The sequence below is a fragment of the Falco rusticolus genome, chromosome 2 (genome assembly GCF_015220075.1).
Source record: "Falco rusticolus isolate bFalRus1 chromosome 2, bFalRus1.pri, whole genome shotgun sequence".
Classification (NCBI taxonomy): Eukaryota; Metazoa; Chordata; class Aves; order Falconiformes; family Falconidae; genus Falco; species Falco rusticolus.
Window position 1 is genome coordinate 19422812 of NC_051188.1, and position 19398 is coordinate 19442209.

The following is a 19398-nucleotide window of genomic DNA, read 5'->3' on the forward strand; positions in this document are numbered from 1 at the left end:
GAGCCCAGTGGAGGGCCACCAGCTTCAAGGGCTGGAGCTTATAACAAGGAAGGAAAAGCTGAGAGGAATGGGTGTCTTCAGTCTAAATAGAAGGCTGGAGGGACATGTTACTGCTGTCTTCAACTAATTAATGGGAAAGTATAGAGGAGATGAAGCCAGGCTCTTCTCAGAGATGCACACTGATAGGATGGCAGGTAATGGGTATAAGTTGCAACAAGGGAAGTTCTGAATAGCTAAGATAATCAAACACTGGAAGAGGGTGTCCAAAGGCTGGGAAACCCGTGTCCCTGTAGATAGATATTCAGAGTTCTGTTGGATATAACCCTAACAACCTGACTTAACTTCAGACAGGTCTAATTTTTAAGTTATCACTGCTTTAAGCTGTGGTGGAATTGATAAGGTGATACCCAGAGGTCCCTTACAACATCAGTTCTATTAAATTTGCAGTGTTTAAGCTAAATCTGATACCATTTAGTGACCAGGAAGATGCTCTCCATTTTTATGCAGTGCTTTACTGTAGTTAATTTGAAGAAAACTAATACAAAAAGTAAGAACTTGTGCTGTTTGGGTAAAATTATTAATAAAATGTAAATGCATGAAATATTGTTTTTAAAACTGTGTTTTTAATTTACACTTTGTATACTGACTGGGGAAAAAAAAGGGTGTGTGTGTATTTTACAGGGAAGACTAATGTCTTAAAAGAATCAGCATTACTGTAGTTAATAAATTGGTCTGTTTCTGAACATGTAGTGTTGTACAGGATGCATGAGATCTAGTAGACCTCATCCTCTCGCACTTAAGAGTTCCTGTTTCTGTTTTTTTTCAGATTTGATTGGTTTATATGTGATTAACTGTATCCCCAGTTTCTTGTAATTCTACAAATTCGAAAATTACCTGCTACTTCTGTATATTGGGTGCTTATAGATTAGTATAGTCACTATAATCGTGATACAGTTGTATCAAAAGTATAGCCAGTGCAACTATAAGTCTTACAAAAGACAGAGAAATAGAGTATTTGCTTAGTTACAGAGCCTTTTCTCATTAGTATCTGTACTAAATTTGTAGCATTTGCTGTAATACATCTGTTAACAGAGTGCTTCCTACAACCTGTAATAAATGCTGTTTTAAAAAGATTATTTTGTGTATTACTATCTCAATTTACTTTCTTGAATGCTGGCAAAAGCTAGGGACTTCATAGATTGGAATTCTCAATTAATCTTCATTGGTCCCTGTGGTGCCAGTGAGGCATGTTTTTGAAATGTGTGCTGTGACCCACTGACGCTTATCTGTGGCCTGTATTCCACTGCCCAGTCCAGAATCTAAATAATTTTACTATTCTCAGATCTGTTTCTGATCTAGCCATTCAGTATGTATTTTTTTCCTAATAAAAGTTACTTTTTTAAAAGTTAAGATACATCAAATGACAATTTGGCCTCTTTGAATGCTGTATTGAGGCCACTTTCTACTATTCCTTCTTATTTTTCAGTATTTTACTTGCCCTTTTTCTATTTTCCTATCTTTAGCGTAACCATTCTCTGCTCTTACTGTACTGCTCCCTTTCCACTTAGGTCATCTTTCAAGTCTGTTGCTGTGGTCTAGTGTTACCTCCTTTCCTGGAAATAGATATGCATTTGGATATAAGTAATAGATAAGCATTTAGATTTAACTTCTTCTGTGGCTCCTTTTGGTTCTTTGTCTTGTTTCACCTTTCTATTCCACTTACAATAAAGGATATCCTTAAGCAGCATGTTGCTGCTTGAATAGTAGAGAGATAAAATGTACTGTCGACCACATTACATATAATGGCTTTTAAGGCTAGCAGTGGAGCTATGTTCTTGCTGATCAGCACCTTTTCATGATGAAACAGCCATAAAATATATTTTAAGTGTGTGTATAAGGGGGAGATACATGTCAGTATGGCTACCCTAAAACTTACACGTCAACATTGTGATTTTGATTTGCCATGAATTGCTATGCCAAGTGCTGCTTGTTCCCCTATGAGTAATCTTGAAAATGGTAAGTGCTTGGTGTGGATATGCTTGCATTCAAGATTGACCCTGCACAGAATCAAGTTTGTGTTTGATCCTGAATTTTGATTCTTTTCATGCATACAGGGGAGCAATTCTTGGCACTAGTTGAGTAGGAAGACTCAAGGAAGAGGCTGTATTAAGTAAAGGTATTCAAATGTCCCTGGAAGCATCAGTTAGAAACCAGATGTCAGCATTCACATGTAACGCTGGTGGCTGCAGTGCAGTTAAGATGTAGAAGTTTGCATGTTTTCAGTAAGCTTTAGTTTGTGTGTAAATAGTTTATCTTCTGAATAAAACCAAAACTTCCTCAGCTGCTTCAAAGTACTTCTTTCACTATGTAGCTCTTGGCTTTTTACTGTTCTTAGATGCTGTCTTTGCTGGATTACAGGTCTTTGTGGGCGTGTGCTTTTTTTACCTTAAATTTTCTGAAATTTGTGTAACAACACATTTTGGGTGTTACATAATGAATTTTGGTAAGCTAATTTCTCCAATCCATCCATGCAACTCCTGAAAATCTGGGGAAAGAATGAAATTTGAAGCAGCTCCAAATGTTCTAGAAAATCTAGAGTTGTGTCTATGCTGAAGTAATGAGATCTCAGGCTTTTGTAATGATAGAAGGGATAGATTAGATTTGTGGACCTCAATTTAGTACCCTGTTCCTGAAAACTTTTACCTATGTTCTGATGAAACAGCAATATAAATACATTGATGGATTAGTGTTAAATGTTATTCAGACTCTTGGTTAATATTTATAATTAACGTGTGTAGTACTTCAAGAAAGACCTTTGTTTTACTTTGATGTTGTGAATACTTGTGCTTGAGTTTAGCTTGAAATATGCAAATTACGGTGAACTCCCTAGCATGATTTGTGTGTGAAGCTGGTAGAGTGATGAAATCCTTGATTCATGGAGGCCTTAGATGTAATATGTTTCATTTGTTTTAAAGTCTTTCACATTCCAGATACCCTACTGATTGTGACCAGTGGATATATACATTTTAATATTCAGTCTGTCACTGCTTGCTGCATTGTCAGTTGGCGTGTGTGTTTTGGGGTGTTTTACACAGTACTTGCTGTCAGGGTAGTGCAGTTCGGTTGTGGCTTGCAGCTTGTCACTACAATCCTGTCTGCTAAAACGATCTCCATACTGAAGTTCAGAGCTGTGGCACGAACTTCGCTACATTCAGGTTCTGTACAGCACAGCTGTTAGTGTTGTCCCACAGAAATTTTTGTTTTGGGGAACTGATCTGGCTGGAAAAGACTCTAGCAGGCAAGTCTCTTGTCAACTGGATCAACTTTTGTCTTGTTTTATGTGTGGCTGCAGAAATAGCTGTGCCACGTGATAGCATAACAAAATAAGTCTGTGGGCCTGATAACTAAGTGGACCTTCAGAAGTGTGAAATCTTCCATTGAAGTTGAAGATGTACGAGTTGAGAGTAAATCAGAGCCACCACTTATCTGAGTCTTATCTGAGCATAAAACACTGACTGATGACTAGATAATCCCTCAGGAAGGATATAAAGAGGGACCCCCCCCCCCAAAAAAAAAAACCCAAACAAACAAAAAAACCCAACTCAAACAACAAACCCACAAAAAAACCCAAAAACCAAAACCCAAACAAAACAAAAAACCAGAACAAAACAACAAGCAACAACAAAACCCCAAACCCTCAAAAAAAAAAACCAACCAAAAACAAAAAACCCACAACAAAAAATGCTGAATGTGTGCCGGATGACCCAGAAGGGCCCTGCAACTCCTTCCCCCCCCCAACGTAGAGTTCTGATCACATAGGTAGATGTTTGTCCATATGCAGTATATATTATTTTCTACCCAAATTGAGACTGGACTGCAGTAGCAGCATTCAGATTTAGCTTCAAGCTGTTTTAAATAGCAGCCCTTTAAAAATGTTGGATTACTTCTGCTTTTCTAGCACTTTTAAGAACTTAAGGGTTGGTCTAGTTGGGCTATTAGACTGCCTCAGTTGTAGTGTTAAATTGCTATAAAAAGGTGATTTTAATTGGTTTACTTACGCTTTTGGGATGAACTGTGGGATATGTTCAGTCAGGCACTGGGGTTCAGTTGGTGGTTTATACCCCAAGAAAGCCATGGTGTATAGGTTGCATCTGATTGCGTAGGGAATGAACATTCCTGAGTTGTAGCAAGACATTACAGCATATTACTAAGCTAGAAAGCTTTTTGATAGCAGCATACAGTCTTTGCAATAAACTGACTTTTTGATCATCAGACTTGCAAAAAGTCTGGTGATAAAAAGTTACTTTCTCTAATAAAGAAGGATAAGAATTCTTTGGAGTAGCTGAATTAAGGAATTAAATGATGTTATGGTCAAAGAAATACCAGGGTCATGAACTGATCATTAGAACCATATAGCCTCACAGAACATGGAGGTTTGTTCACATTAGTCTTTTGCTTGATTATTTTGCCTAAATGTTGACACCCATCCTTCAACTGAAGTCAGCCTGACAGCTATAGGCCAAAATTCAAATGTTGGGTTTGTAAAGCCTCGTGAGGCTAGTGACTTTTCTTCTACATATAAAAATATTATTATTCCTCTACTAGGTTAGATTAATTGCTGTACTAAGTTAGTAGGTAGTCCAGTATCCTGTCTGCGACAGTGATGTCTAGGAACAGAAATCTGGCAGTTACAGCATGATTTTTCTGCGTATGTATTCTGGTTTTTGGCAGCTGGCTGGTGTTCATGGAGTTGCTTTTGGACCGCAGTGTTTAGCAGTCATCAGTGCATTTATTTTCATGTTTCCCCTAATGCTTTTTGAGCTGGGTGCATTTCTGGCCTCTGTAGCTGCCTACAGCAGCGACTGTCACAATTGAGAAAAGAAAATGTTTTCCTGTGCAATATATTATCAAAGCTACTTAATTACTTCACTGGGTGCCTTTTTGTTTTATTGTGTGGTAAGACACTAGGCATAGCTTTGTATCTTTTTTTTTTTCCCCCCCTTGCAGATTTATCATCTTTCTCTTCCAATAAGAAGACTTTGCCTTTAGAATAAATTGTTCATGTAACTCATCTGTTTTTCTCTTTCTCTGAAAAGGGGGTGACCTGAACATCTCATGATAAAAAATTTACCAGCATCTCGCTTTAGTGACAAATGTGTTCTGTTTTGTTCTTGATTCTTTTTTTATATTGTTTTTCCTCTTTGGTTGTTGGTGATGGAGTAGGTTTGATTTGAAAGAGTGTAGAGTTACAACTTGGATCTTAAACTTCCACTTTGGAGGAATTTCTATGTATGTAGTTAATCTTCTCTCCTTGTTCATTACCTTGCATTTATCACTAATGATTTTTGCCTACCATACCATCTGAGCATTCAGCACCGTGGTAGCCTTCTGTAGTTCTTTACAACCAGTTTCTGTTTCCAGCTGCTGTGAATAATTTTGTATGATTAGGAAACTGTCACTTAGGTAATCACTGTCTCTTATGGTTGATTTATGTATGTTGACCTATATAATTTTAATTTGGAACCCCTCTGGTAACTTCTCTTTATTGTGATAACGGCAAACAACACGTGATATTTTTCTCTTTATATAATTAAAAATTCCCCAGAGAACCCTTTCTCAAATCTTTTTAATATAGATAATTTCCACTGCAGTCTTTAGTGAGGAACATGTTTTAATGCCTTTTGGAAGTCTTAAGTGCTGTATACTGGTTTAATGAAGGCTGATCAACAAGTACGTGAATCCTTCAAAAGATTTCTCCAGTAGTCCTCTGAGGCATTACCTTTCCTTTGCAAAATTCATGTTAATTCTTTCCCCATACACTACTCTTGCGTATTTACTCAGTTGTACTTTCTATCAGGCTGTTTAGTGATAGAGATAGGACTGCAGTCTGTAATTATTTGGGTAATTGTTATCATTTTCTGCTTAAGTAATTGGTTACAGATACTGAAATATAAAATTTCTGACTGACTTTAGAAATCTCAAGTGAATGCCATGTTGCCTTAGTGATTTGCTCTAAAATCCTCTTCTGTTGGCACTTTGATAAGACATTTTTCCTCTGACTTGACCCCTAGAAAGAAAGCTTAGATGTGGTCTTCCCTGATCTTTTCCTTACTTGAACATCAATGCAACGAGTTTATTCCATGTTTTCTGCTGTGGTTCAGGCTTCTTGGGTACTCTTTAAGAAAATTTTACAATTGTAAAATTGGCAAGAAATGACATTTTAGACAAACCTTTGCTGTGATATAGCTCAGCAGCCTGTCTTGAAGAGGCATACCTAGCAAAAGGTAAATAACAGGGCAAACGTACTGGGGGAAGTTTCGTGTATAATTCCAACATCTTCTAGCTCAGAGACTTCCTGATCTTGTCTTTATGGGGTTTGGGGGTCTTTTTAGATTGGTTGTAGACTTCATCTGGTCAGTTTTTAAATGGCCTTCATGCTCTCAAAAAGTCCTAGCTGCTCCATTTTGTTTCCGTTAACTGCGTTCCTCACACTTAACGTTTTTCTCATTTTTTAAGTCAAATGTTGAAGTAATCAATTATTATTTTTGTTTTCTTTTTAATTCCTCTGTTGAGTGCTGTCTGGATAATTACATCTTGAATTATGTTGTATGGTTCAGAGTTAGATCAGGAGGAGTTGGCTTTCCTACTTGCTGGTTGCCGTTGACTGAGTTGTCATTCAGTGGTGGTGTGTTTTTGTGGGCATTTTCTCTTCTCCTCCCGAATATGATATTTCTTCTAGCTTGCATATGGGCTTTAAATGCAGCACAGTACCTGTTGAGGTAAATAATTTAGTTAGGATACTGTGCTTTCCTAGCAGAAAGTGGTATTCATGCACTAGGGCAAATAAATTCCTCTCTTCTTGTTCCTGTGTTTGTACCTTAGTTAATACTGTTTACTGAATTTTGTTCATGTTTTGAAGATGGCTCATTTCTGTATTATCTCAAAAGCAGTTTTTCAGTTTTTCCTTTTTTTATTCATAGGCTTCTAACCTTTATGTGGAAGCACTTGCACATGCTGGTCCTACTTTGAATATCTGTTTCAAGTGCCTTGTGTTAGTGGAACTGTAGTTTTGGCTGGATTTTAGTGACTTATTTTGATTTTTTTTTTGTGACTTTTCTCCAAGTGCACATAACCACTGTGCTCTTCTGTCACCTTTATCCCAGGTGTCATTAATGGCACTTACTGTAAAGGCTTTTAAATTCCAGTTCCTGCTTTACTTAAAGTGGAGCTGATTATTAATTTTTTTGGGGGTAAACACCCCCCCCATGTAAATCTTCGCAATACATGATTAATTTAAAATTCTATTTTATCATTCAGCAGTGGAGTTAAGACTTGGTCTATGGAGCGTTACCTAGCTGGCTGTCTTAAAAAGCTGTAGTATTTGCCATCCTTCTAGAGAAAGGATGCATTTTGCCTTTTATTTTTTCTAGCAATTAAGCCTGAAATGTAGCTGTGGGATTGTAATTTATTTCAGCATTGAAGACTTTTATACATGAGTGATGTAGCCTAATTTAAAAGGAGGACACACAAAACCTGATTCAGGAAGGGCAGTTGTATATTGGTAGTGCATCTGTTTCCATCCAGCTGTAATTTTGGTGCCTGTGAGCTATTACGAAGCCTTGAGCTCATTCTGCAGCAGTGTTGAAACATGTATTTTCTGCAGACTTAAGTCTCACCAGCTTGTGTTCTGTTGTTTTTTCCCCAAGTCTCAACAATACATCCAGTAATCAGTCTAATCAATCTTACAGGCTTCTAGCAATGGTATTTCTATTGTTAAACATCATTCACTGCTAACAGGTGTGAGGTTTTTCACGGTTTCCAATTCTAAACCTGTACTTTTCACTCTGTATGTAGATCATTCTTTTTTTGGTGGTTTTTCATTTAGAAATACTGACCGTGATATTGCTTATGTAGTTTTTGTGTTTCTTCTGGGTACTAGTGTTTTTAGAAAACAAGCTACCTAATTTTGTAAATTTTTTGGAAAAAAAAATATTTGAGGTAGTTTTGTTGCTGAATCTTGCAGTGGTAGGAGTTGATAGTTGTGAGGAAATACACAGATTTTATTTATGACTGTGCACTAACAGTTTAGCACAAACTTCTCTTATTTTTATGTCATACCTAACAAATACAAGTCATTAAAATCTTTAAGAGCCTTTGTGGAAAAAGTAAATACATTTAGGCAAAAAGATACATGTTTTGGGTCTTACCTGCTACATATTATGTGGATGTACTGTCATACAGCCTGAGTCTGTCTTTCTGGTAAAGATCTGTAGAAACAGGAATAGCAAAGGTTTGAATCAGGCCTGAGGTACAGTCTTGGCATAGTCTCATTTCTTTTTTGCTCCCATCTGTTCAGGTATATTTAAAACTTTTTATAAAGCTTTATGTGTTTGTGATGCTTTTGTCCTTGTAGAGAAAGAAAATATATGGAATAAACCTGGGAAACTTTTTAAGAATCAATGAGTTGAATTAATTCTTTTCAGCAAAAGCTGAGATGTAGGAAAATCTAACTTTGAGTTATTCAGCCCTAGAGGGGGAAAAAGATGATAGGTAAAAGAGAATATTGGATTCAATTAATCTTTAGTGTAACTGACTGATTTCCAAGGAGGTACAAGCCAACTGCATTGATAATACTTTTTTTTTTTTGTAAGAAAACCTCTTTCATTCCAGTTGAATGTTACCTTTATTGCAGTTCAAATGCTATTACATAATGGCATTTGGCTGTAAGGCTAACATAGGAAGGAATTAAAAGGTGGTCGCCTCTCTTCTAGGATTAATCTGGCTCACAGCTTTGCTGTTTGGTTGTTGTCCCATGTGCCCCTCCCTTCCCCCCCTGCAGTTAACAGACAAGAGGATGTGAATAATGTAAATGCATAGAAGAATTTTTAAGGGCTGTCCTCAAACAGTATATAATTACACAAGTTGATACTCTGTGTTTTAAAAAATGTCTGCCATGTGTGGGAAACTGAACAACTGTTCTGGTCTGGACTTTGAACATTTTCAGTCTCTTTATGAATGATCACATGTTAATATAAGCTATGAATGCCTAAATCTGTGCTAAGTATCACTGCAGTGTATATATACAATTTGAAAATTATTAGCAATTTAAGGTTTATATTGCGTCGAAAGCCTGATTTTTAATGCATGCTCTGTAATTTTCATATTGCTCTATCTTAATTTTACCATAGTATGTTCTGCTACAAGCATCAAGGAGGTTGACATGCTAAAAAGCAAAGAAACATATCTGCTAAGGTTTTTTTTCTCAGTAGCTCAGTTTAGTTGAACCATTTATTTCCTTAATAGTCTATTGCAGATATACTTCTTAATTCTAATGCTTGATTACTTAATTGCAGGTATGTCTGTCTGTCTCTTACCAAACACTGTATTTTTTCCATCTATCTATAAATCATCAAACAAAGAATTCTGGAAATGTGATGTGACAGAGTGGAAAATCTCAAACAGTACTGTTGCTGCTTTACACGTGGCAGCAATAGACTGACATTCTCTTTCTAGTGTTGTAGGATGATAGTGCTGAAAGTCAGGTTTGAACTTAAACTGTAAATTTAGAAGGAAGTCAGTTTAGTTGGTAGAAGAGGTTTGAGATGAAGAAACTGTTCTGAATACCTAATGTTTGTTTTACCCCTGTTTCAGAGCACAGTGCTTTTGTGGAGGGCAGCAAGTCGATACAAGACGGGTTCCTCAAAGGAAAGAAAAGTTCTTGGAGCAGCTTATTAAGGTAAACAGATTGCAGTGGATCTCTGGATGGGTAAGTATTGATGAGCAGGATATTTCTACTTCCTTTATTTACCTTCCCTTATAAAGAATTTATAAAAAAGCACAGAAAGCTACTTCTAGCCTTTCAACAAAAGCTCAGTGATGTCACACATTGCTGTATACTCTAAGGCATACCCAAATTATCATGTAACTGTATTTTTCTTGTGTATATCAAGATCAATTTAACTTACCAGTTTTTAATACAGATGCTTTTTAGATAAGTCTTAAGTCCTTTACCACCAATTATACACCAGTTTGAAATTACAGGTACAGAAATAGTATATTCGGGTTGCCTTTTATAATTTTGTAAATTAATGGTAAAATTGACAATAAACAACAGATTCCCTGAACGGAACAGTTAGTAAAAGCAAACAAAGCCCCCAGGCAAAGTAGCTGTTGTGATGGAGCCTGAGGAAGCACTGTTTGCTCTTAAAAAGAAAAGACAGAAAGTTGTTGAAAGCTGCAGTGGAACATGAGGTAGTAAGTCAGGATGTCAAATGAGCTGCCTCTGGTAGTGGCTATAAATGAGAGGTTGTTGTGTACCTTCTGATGCTCAATAATTATCTATTATTGTTATGTGTAGTAGTTCTGTATCTCTTGCTTACTTCTGTATTTGATTTATATTGGGGCCACCTAAGGAGCTTTGGTAGTGTAGGGTTGGGGGAAAATCAGTCAAATTTCAGAGTTGTTAATACGCAAAATGATGTTGCTTGGGAGAGTTTCTTTGGTTGTTGTTGGGTGTTGGTTAGTTGGTTTTCTTTGCTAGGTTGCTATGTGCATCAGTCTTTTATTGTATAAATTTATTTGTATTGAAACTAACTTTTAATAGGAATGAAATTTAATAGGAATTCAAATTTTCTTTCTGCGTGTCTAACACTTGATCTTGCTTTGCAGTCTAGCAAAAGCAGAGTTACAGGATCACTGTGTGTAGATGTGAGTGGGAAGGGGACTGAGAAATCAGGATCATGTAATACATACTATGAAAAATTCTATTTCCTATGTGTGTATTGCTAAACATAATGATGTGTAGCTATTGTGTGGGAAATGTTGATGATGGCAGTACTTTTTTGCCCAGTATAGGATTAGAAAGTAAATGAATGTTAAGACATCCAAAGAAGAGCACAGAGAAACTTGGGTTTTTCTTTACATGATCTCAGGAAGAAGAAAGAGTAAAATCTGGAACTATTAATTCTGTAGTTATTTTTAAGAACAGTTACTGAAAAGTTGTATCTTACTCTGAAGTTGGGTGTGTTTTTTCTTGCTTTATATTTTTCTTTAAACAGCAGATCTGGAATGGACACGAGTCCTCTGGGAGGATTAGAACTGTCTGAACATACTCCTGGTCTACTAGGGAATACCACCATGGCAACAGGTCTTGCAAATGTAGGAAATACGTTTGGAGGCCCACCAGGTTCTTTAGTATCTAGACCTAATAAATTCCAAAACTCGCCTATAGAAGATGACGATGATGTAGTTTTTATTGAACCTATACAACCTCCGCAAAATTCTACATCACTGATAGCAGATCAAAGGAATGTTGTGTTTACATCATCAAAAAGTGAAGAACTGCAAGGGAATGATTGCAAAATGCTTCCTCCTCCAAAAGACTTAAATTCTCAGAAGGGGAGTATAAGTGAAACTATTATTATTGATGATGAAGAAGATGTTGAAACAAATCAAGGACAAGAGAAGAATGCTTCCAGTTTTAACGAACGAAGACTTCCAGAGTGTAAAAATAGAACCAACGATACGGAATTCTCAGCTTCCAGTTTTTCAAGAAGTAAGGTAAATTCAGGAATAGGTAATAGTGGTATAACCACAGAACCAGACTCTGAAATTCAGATTGCTAATGTTACTACATTAGAAACAGGTGCTGTGAGCTCTGGTCATTTAGAAAATGCTCAAGGGCGTGACATGAACTTAATGATTACACATGTAACGTCACTGCAGAATGCCAACTTGGGAGATGTGTCTAACGGACTGCAGTCAAGTAATTTTGGTGTTAATATGCAAACATACACCCCATCTTTGACTTCACAGACCAAGACTGGTGTAGGACCTTTCAATCCTGGTAGAATGAATGTGGCTGGAGATGTATTTCAAAATGGAGAATCTGTGACTCATCATAATCCTGGTAAGTTGCAATTCTGAACGTTTCCTTAAAAGCTGAAAATAAATAATAGAACCATTGATTAAAATATTTTTGGCAGTGGCACTGTTTGGTTTTTTAGCTTAATTCATGTAGAAGATCGTGGCTCCCTTCGTCCCCATTACAACCTTATCTATGACTCTGGAATGAAATATACTCCATGATATAATGTATCAGGTAGTGTAAATTATCCTGGTTTAACAGTTAGCAATACCTTCAGATGTTTTGAGACACAAGTATTTGTATCTAAAGCAAAGATTTCTTGGTGACTTAAGTGTACTGGTTTAATTGACGCAAATAAATGTTAGTGTATATATGTAACTTTTGTACCTTTTTTGAACTTTTTAATGGAGTTCTATGACTAGTATAATGCATCAAAGTTATATAAAGTATTACTTTACTGATCTGTTGTCTTGCCATCTGTATATAATTTGTCATGCAAAAAACCTGAATTTGAAAGTCTGATCATAAGTTGTAAGTAGCTAGCTGTCATAATTCATTGCATACTGAGCAATTCTTGGTATTTACAATGCTTAACAAAATGAGGTCCAAGTTATTTGTAGACTTGCTTGTTCTTGCAGTAAGCTTTACACGCTTTATAATTGATAAGTAGTCACCTGTGATAATATGTATTTGTATTATGGAATATTAATTAGTTTGAATTGGCTGGGTTTGTTCGATATCTGCATATAGCAGCATATTGTTTCCTGACTTAGCAAGTAAACAGGTAAAAGTTTGCTAAAAGCCAAATGGAGCAGTGATGTGTGGTCTTCTGGAATTGTTATTCTACAGAATTTAAGCTTTCACATAAGCAATTTCAAACCTTCCAAGTTCTAACATGGTACTCTGCTGCCCTGGTAGGCTAGAAGTGGGGGGAAAAGCCAAATGACCACTTTTGCTACAGGTTTAACTTCAGACTAGATTATAATTTTACTTCAAAATTTAAAGTAAAGTAAATTTATAAAGTAAAATAGACCCTTGCTAATGCACAATTTCTTAACTTATACACTGATTAAAACACGTGGATTTTTTTAAAGCTGTTTTTCAACTAATATTTAAATAGCACAGTTCAATTTGGTCATATGTTAGGAAATGTATTCTTTGCACAATTACCAATGCTTTTCATATTGTGTTATGGAAATGGCAGTGTGAAACTAAACTTGTAAGTTGGATGTTTAGGTTGTGGGTTTTTTGTGTTAATCTTGAAACTGATTTCAGAATTTGACTTCTGAAGTTGAAAGCTGGGAAGTTTTTATAGTCTGGATGTCTCACTGAATAACTGAGAAATTCAGTTTGTAATCTTTTAAAACCAGCATTCCTGTTACTGCTACTTGATCCCTTAGACATGGGGTATGATTATTGTGTTATCACAGATAGTCGAGTAGTTGTGGCTGAGAACTTGAAATTATTACATTACCTTAAAATAGTGCTTTTGTTTTTGTTGGGGAAAGTACATCTTAAGAAAATTAGTGTGTGCTTTCCTTTAAACAACTGAACTTTTTATTTTTTGGTGCGAATAACAGAGACACACCAGACTCTTGCCCAGTATGAAGTCTGATAGGCTGGGACCATAGCAGTATTGAAATAGATTGAGTTCAGAGAGACAGGAGTAGTGTCTGGGAGCCCTTGTAGGGACCTGATGAAAAAGACTCCCTCAGAAGGGAGGGAAAAATAAGTTTAGAAGTGGATATGAGAGAAGTATTTCAAGATGTACATATATAGGATTTTTTTTTTATGACTGTGGTCTTTGTATGTGAAAAATAAGGAGCAGTAGGTTCAAAAGGAAGCAGGAAAGGTTGTCACAGGTAAAAGGGAAGAAGAAAAATGCCAAACGAGGAACTGGAAAAATGACAAAGAACATAAGAAGAAACAAGAGGGAAGAGGGAAGACAGCTATAGTGGAAATGGCTTTTACACAAGAGAAAGCCTGAAACACGGTAGGTGCAGATCGTTTACAGGTTTTTGTACTTAAAAAGATGGACAACTTCTCAAGATAAGAATTTCAGTTTTGCTCTTTTTGCCTGGAAGTTGCCTCCTTTTTCTTCTAGAAAATCTTGTCAGTAGAAGTTAACTCTGCCTGTTTGAAACTTTGGCAATATGACAGGAAGCATTTGATCTTGGATATGTTTAGTACGTTCTACACAGTTCCAGTCTGACTGCTAAGGATAGATTAATCTTTCTGGATCAGTGGTGGTGTTCCATCTGTTCTGACTTTCAGATTTTTAAAATCTTGTCAATGGACGTGGAGACTCCTGCTTAGTTAATTTAAGCCTACTGATGATAAAATGCTTTGACTTGTATGATTGGAAGATCATGGATTGAAAAATACTGCTTATAATTCAGAAATAGAATGTAAGAAGTTGGATGGGAAACTTTTTTTTCGCACAGGTATCTCAGCTTTCTTTAGGGATTTACTAGTTAGCATTTGCAGAATGTCAAAACTTTGTGTAAGGAATTAATACATCAATTTACAGAGCAGTTTTGCAAGTCTCTGAACTAGTCCATTATCTGAAGACATTCTAGATTGCATCTTGAACATTCATGTTTGCTTCCTATATAGAATATTTGAGTTTTTAAGTATTGAAGATGCAAACACCTATTGTTTCCAATACTTCTTTTTTCCCCTCTGTTGTGAAATTGCTTGGAGGGGGGGAATTGTAGGTATAATATTATAATTACTCCAACCCCCTAGTGCCAAAGAATGTAGGACATAACGACATATGCATGTTGTTAGAAAACAGTAGATCAAAATTGTTGATAGTGAGGCTTTGGCAAATACATTACATGTATTCATATTAGAAATAGCATGGCCAGCACGGCTAGGGAAGTGATTGCCCCCCTGTACTGGGCACTGGTGAGGCCGCACCTCGAATCCTGGGTTCAGTGTTGGGCCCCTCGCTGCAGGAGGGACGTCGAGGGGCTGGAGCGTGTCCAGGCAATGGGGCTGGGGAAAGGGCTGGGGCACAAGTCCTGTGAGCAGCGGCTGAGGGAACTGGGGGTGTTCAGTCTGTAGAAAAGGAGGCTGAGGGGAGACCTTATCGCTCTCTACAGCTGCCTGAAAGGAGGTTGTGGCAAGGTGGATGTTGGTGTCGTCTCCCATGTGATAAGTGATAGGATGAGAGGAAATGGCCACCAACTGTGTCAGGAGAGCTTTCTGTTGGATGTTAGGAAAACATTCTTCACTGAAAGGGTGGTCAGGGATTGCAACAGGCTGCCCAGGGAAGTGCTTGAGTCACCATCCCTCAAGGTATTTAAAAGATGTCTAGATGTGGTGCTTAGGGACGTGGTTTAGTGGTGGATTTACTTGGTAGAGTTAGGTTAATGGTTGAACTCGATGATCATAAGGGTATTTTCCAACCTAAATGATTCTGTGATTCTGTATGACGTTTGGAAGACTTCTTCTGGATCAGTGTTAGTACATTCCCCTCTGCTAAGTGCTTCTACTGTATGGGAAGCAGTAGGTGTATTAGAGAAACTTCTCTCCAACATATTAATTCAGAACTGAATGTCCCCTGTAAGCACTGGAGGATGTTTGATAGATTGGGTTGGGTTGGAACAGATCTTTCACCTAGTCCAACCACCCCGGCATGGGCAGGGACATCTTTCATTGGATGAGGTTGCTCAAAGCCCCCCCTGTCCAGCCTGACCTTGAACAGTTCCAGTGATGGGGCATCCACAGCTTGCCTGGGCAAGCTGTTCCAGTGTCTTGCCACTTCCATCATAAAATATTTATTTCTCATGTCCAATCTAAATCTACCCTCTTCCAATTTAAAAATGTTGACCTTTCCCTGTCACTACAGGTCTTTGTAAAATGTCTGTCCCCATGTCTCTTACAAGCCCTCTTTATATATTGAAAGGCCACAATAAGGTGTCCCCAGAGCTTTCTCTTCTCCAGACTGAGCAACCCTGACTCTCTTTGCCTTTCTTCACAGGAGAGGTGTTCCAGCCTTCTGTCATTTTTTGTGGCCCTCCTCCGGACCTGCTCTAACAGGCACGTGTCTGTCTTATACTGTGGACCCCAGAGCTGGATGCAGCACTCCAGGTGGGGGTTTCACCAGAGCAGCGTAGAGGGGCAGAATCACATCCTCTGACCTGCTGGCACATTCTTTTGATGCAGCCCAGGATATGGTTGGCTTTCTGGACTGCAAGAACACATTGCTGGCTCATGTCCAATTTCTCATCTACTAGTAGCCCCAAGTTCTTCTACACAGGGCTGCTTTCAATCCCTTAATCCCCCAGTTTGTATTGATATTGAGGATTGCTCTGACCCAGGTGAAAGACCTTGCGCTTGGCCTTGTTGAGCTTCACATGGGCCCATTCCTCAAGCCTATCAAGGTCTCTGGATGGCATCCCTTCCTTCTAGTTTATCAACTGCACCACTCAGCTTGGTGGTATCTGTAAACTTGCTGAGGGTGCGCTTAATCCCACTGCCTGTGTCGTTGATGAAGATACTAAATAGTGTCTTCATCGCACATAGGAATAAAACAACTCCTTACTGGTTTCCACCTGGACATGGAACCATTAACTGTTAATTCTTTGAACGCAACCATCCATCCAATTCCTTATTCATCAAATCCATGTCTCTAGTTTAGCAGCAAGAATGTGGAGGACCATATCAAAGACCTTAGAGAAGTCTGTGTACATGAGTTTCAGGTGCTTTTGGACTGAAACGTAGGTTTTATTTCTCTGAGTGGAATCTGGTTTTTTTGCATCAAAACTGCTCCAAAACCAGAACCAACACCTAGTAAATTGAGGATGCAGTTCCACATTGCCCTGATATGAACCAGGTCATTAATGCAGATGTAGCTGACTATGTTTCAGCAGCTGCATACCTCTGTAAAACTTTAGTACTGTCTTTCTTCCCATCTCTGTCCCTAGTTGTGCTGATAGTTTTTTCAGCTTTTTTTAAAAGGCATAATTTTGAGACTTTTTTTTCAAGATGGCTCCACAAATGAATGTTTTGGTGCAAAAGAGAATAAGGAGTAATTTATAGCAGTTTAGAGCAGGAATGAGTGAGAAAGAATTGGAACACCCTGAACAGCCGTTATAGTAAGAAGAAATGGAATGTGAGACTGTACAGTCTCATAAACCTGGCCGTTAAGGAATTGAAGATGGGAACCTGAAGGATGAAGACATAAGGGCAGTGAGGTGTGGTAACTCATCAGGAATCAAACACCGCCTCAGTTCAAGGACAGGAAAAACAGATTTTACACATTTGTAGGGAATGCCAAGTGGGGGAGGTAACATGGTTAAAAATCAAGATGTGAAGAAAAGTCACAATATAAAAATTAATATCTATGAACATGTGGTGTAGAAGAAGTGAAAGCAAAAAAAAGGGGGCAAGAAACTGTTGTGGTATGTTTGTGGAAGGAGAAATGCAACAAAATGTTAATGAAGGGAGACCACCTGTAGCCTTAAGATACCAAGGAAATACTGAAATAGTGTTGATGAGGTACTGGGAAGTCATTATAAGTTTCAAACCTGAGTTTGCTAGGCTCATTTGGGTTTTCATGAGTGGCAGTTGAGTGCTACTGGATATATAAGCATGTGTAACTTTACTGCATGTGCTGTATGTTCCTGGTAAGGGATGCAGTGTTCTCCCAGCTGAAACCTATGAGAAAAGAAGAGAATCTCAAAATACTTTGAGGTGTTAAGGTACTACTAGGATATGAATATATCTGAAGTAGTAGACATAGCAGTATAGGAAAGTTTGAAGAGGACTTTCAATTGGATTTTAACTTTAAGCTGTGGTGTAACATACCTTAGTTTGGCAGTATGGATACTCATACCTTCAAAAGTAATAATGATTTCAAGAGGAATGTGTTTTGTTCTGCTTCCCTTCCCTCTTCCTCTCATCCCTTTGTTCCAACTCTTATATTTACCCATAAGCATTACAATGGGTAAATTTCCAGTTTGTTTTACATGTCAGAGAAATAGGACAGCCTTGGCAGCTACAAAGTCACACTGGAAAATGATCTTGTACTTGCTAGAGGAATGTGTGTTGTTTGTTGCTATAACAAGGATTCTTGGAACTTTGTCTCTAAAATTAATTGTAAAACTATGCAGCAGAATAGGTCGCTAATAAAACTCTCATGGGGAAAGACAGGACTTCAGAAAATAGGATGAGGGAAGGGTGCTTTCTACTTAATGAGTGATTATGGACCAAGATAACGTCCCTTACGAACAAGGTATGGGCAGTTGCTGAAGTCTATAGGTTAAGGTTTTTGTTATCTGAAATTAGAATTTAAAATATTTTTTCTTATATTTGGCTGTTAATACTAGTTGTGATAACACTCCAGGAATACACTTGAGTATTAAGACATTCAAGACTTGAGTATTTTTAGTTACGGTAAATGCTGTGTTTACTCTTTACTTAGAAGTAGTAGCAAAAGTACTACCTAATACAGTAATATTTATGCAGGTCTTAACTATTCAGTAACAGTGAAGTACTGTTCTCAATGCTGGGAGTAAAAAGCTTGAAAGACAAGTCCCAAGTGCTGTGACAGTATTTGGGATAGCTGACACATATGACTGAAAATGCGTGTCAGTGTTTTTTATGATGGAAGGATGTTCCTGTTCAGGTTTTAATTCACGTTTAAGTAATGTATGATTTCTGGCATTCTTCAGAAGCTCAACTTTCTACATTCTGATGATAATTATTTAAAATGAAAGCTTATGTTCCGAAGAAAAGCCTAGAAGTTGCATTTTATTGGTTTGTTGTGTGGGTTTTTTTTTCCCCCAGAACTGTATATTCTGCTCCAAACCAAGATACCAGGCATGTCTTTTAACAGAAGCATGTGATCTTTCTAGATGTATTTCTGGAGATGTATTTTTGGTGGAGGAAAAAGTTTTACTGAAGTTCATGTTATGCAAGTTACTTTGTAGTGTGTTATGCTACAAAAGATTGGGCAGAGGTGACTTCGTTCTCTAGTAGTCTTGTCCAAGAATACAGATGGAAGACTGGTGGAATCTGGAATAGAGCAATACGGGTTTGTGTACTGCCAGAACTTAATAAAATACTATTTTCTAGGTTCACTGATTTCTACTGAGGAAGACTTGGAACTCTCATGACACTGCCAGTTCGCACATTAAGTGGTATTCATTGTACTGAAAAGGTTATTGACAAAACCAGGAACACTTACAGGAATCAGTGACATAAATGCAGATCACAGCTGTGGAGTCACTGTGGTTTGTTCTGGCTGCAGGCTGGACTAGAAAACTAGTATGGAGAATGGCAATTCTAGGGTTTATCACTGAGGCCGGACACATGATGCTTGTTAAAACTTTAGAACAAAATAAGTAATGAAAATCTCAGATTTCATGTTCTTAGAAATTTGCGCAGTTTGTATCTCAAACCTTAGTTTAGAAATTCCATGTTCTCTGTTGGTATCACTTTTTTTTTTTTGTTTTTAACCCCCCCGTTGGTAACCGTGGTTTTGTTTGTCTGAAGATAAGATGGCCAGTTTGCAAACCCAG

General features: G+C 37.6%; 1 protein-coding gene and 1 long non-coding RNA gene across 14 annotated transcripts in view; both read left to right on the top strand.

Moving 5' to 3' along the window:
- Nucleotides 1-19398, top strand: part of ZMYM2 (zinc finger MYM-type containing 2) — a 91986-nt gene that overhangs the window by 10738 nt on the left and 61850 nt on the right. For 8 of the 13 annotated variants that reach the window (XR_005102359.1, XM_037375743.1, XM_037375739.1 and 5 more), the window contains 2 exons: nucleotides 9652-9766; nucleotides 11058-11908. Coding sequence is in view for 12 of the 13 variants with exons in the window: in XM_037375743.1 (XP_037231640.1) it covers nucleotides 11068-11908 (841 nt within the window). In the remaining variant the exon portion in view is untranslated. The remainder of the gene's footprint in view (nucleotides 1-9651; nucleotides 9767-11057; nucleotides 11909-19398) is intronic. The other 5 variants (XM_037375744.1, XM_037375745.1, XM_037375735.1 and 2 more) reach the window with 5 other exon arrangements.
- LOC119142633 lies at nucleotides 11915-19371 on the top strand. Its single transcript, XR_005102360.1, has 2 exons — nucleotides 11915-13859; nucleotides 18953-19371. It is a non-coding gene; the product is annotated as an uncharacterized LOC119142633 (long non-coding RNA).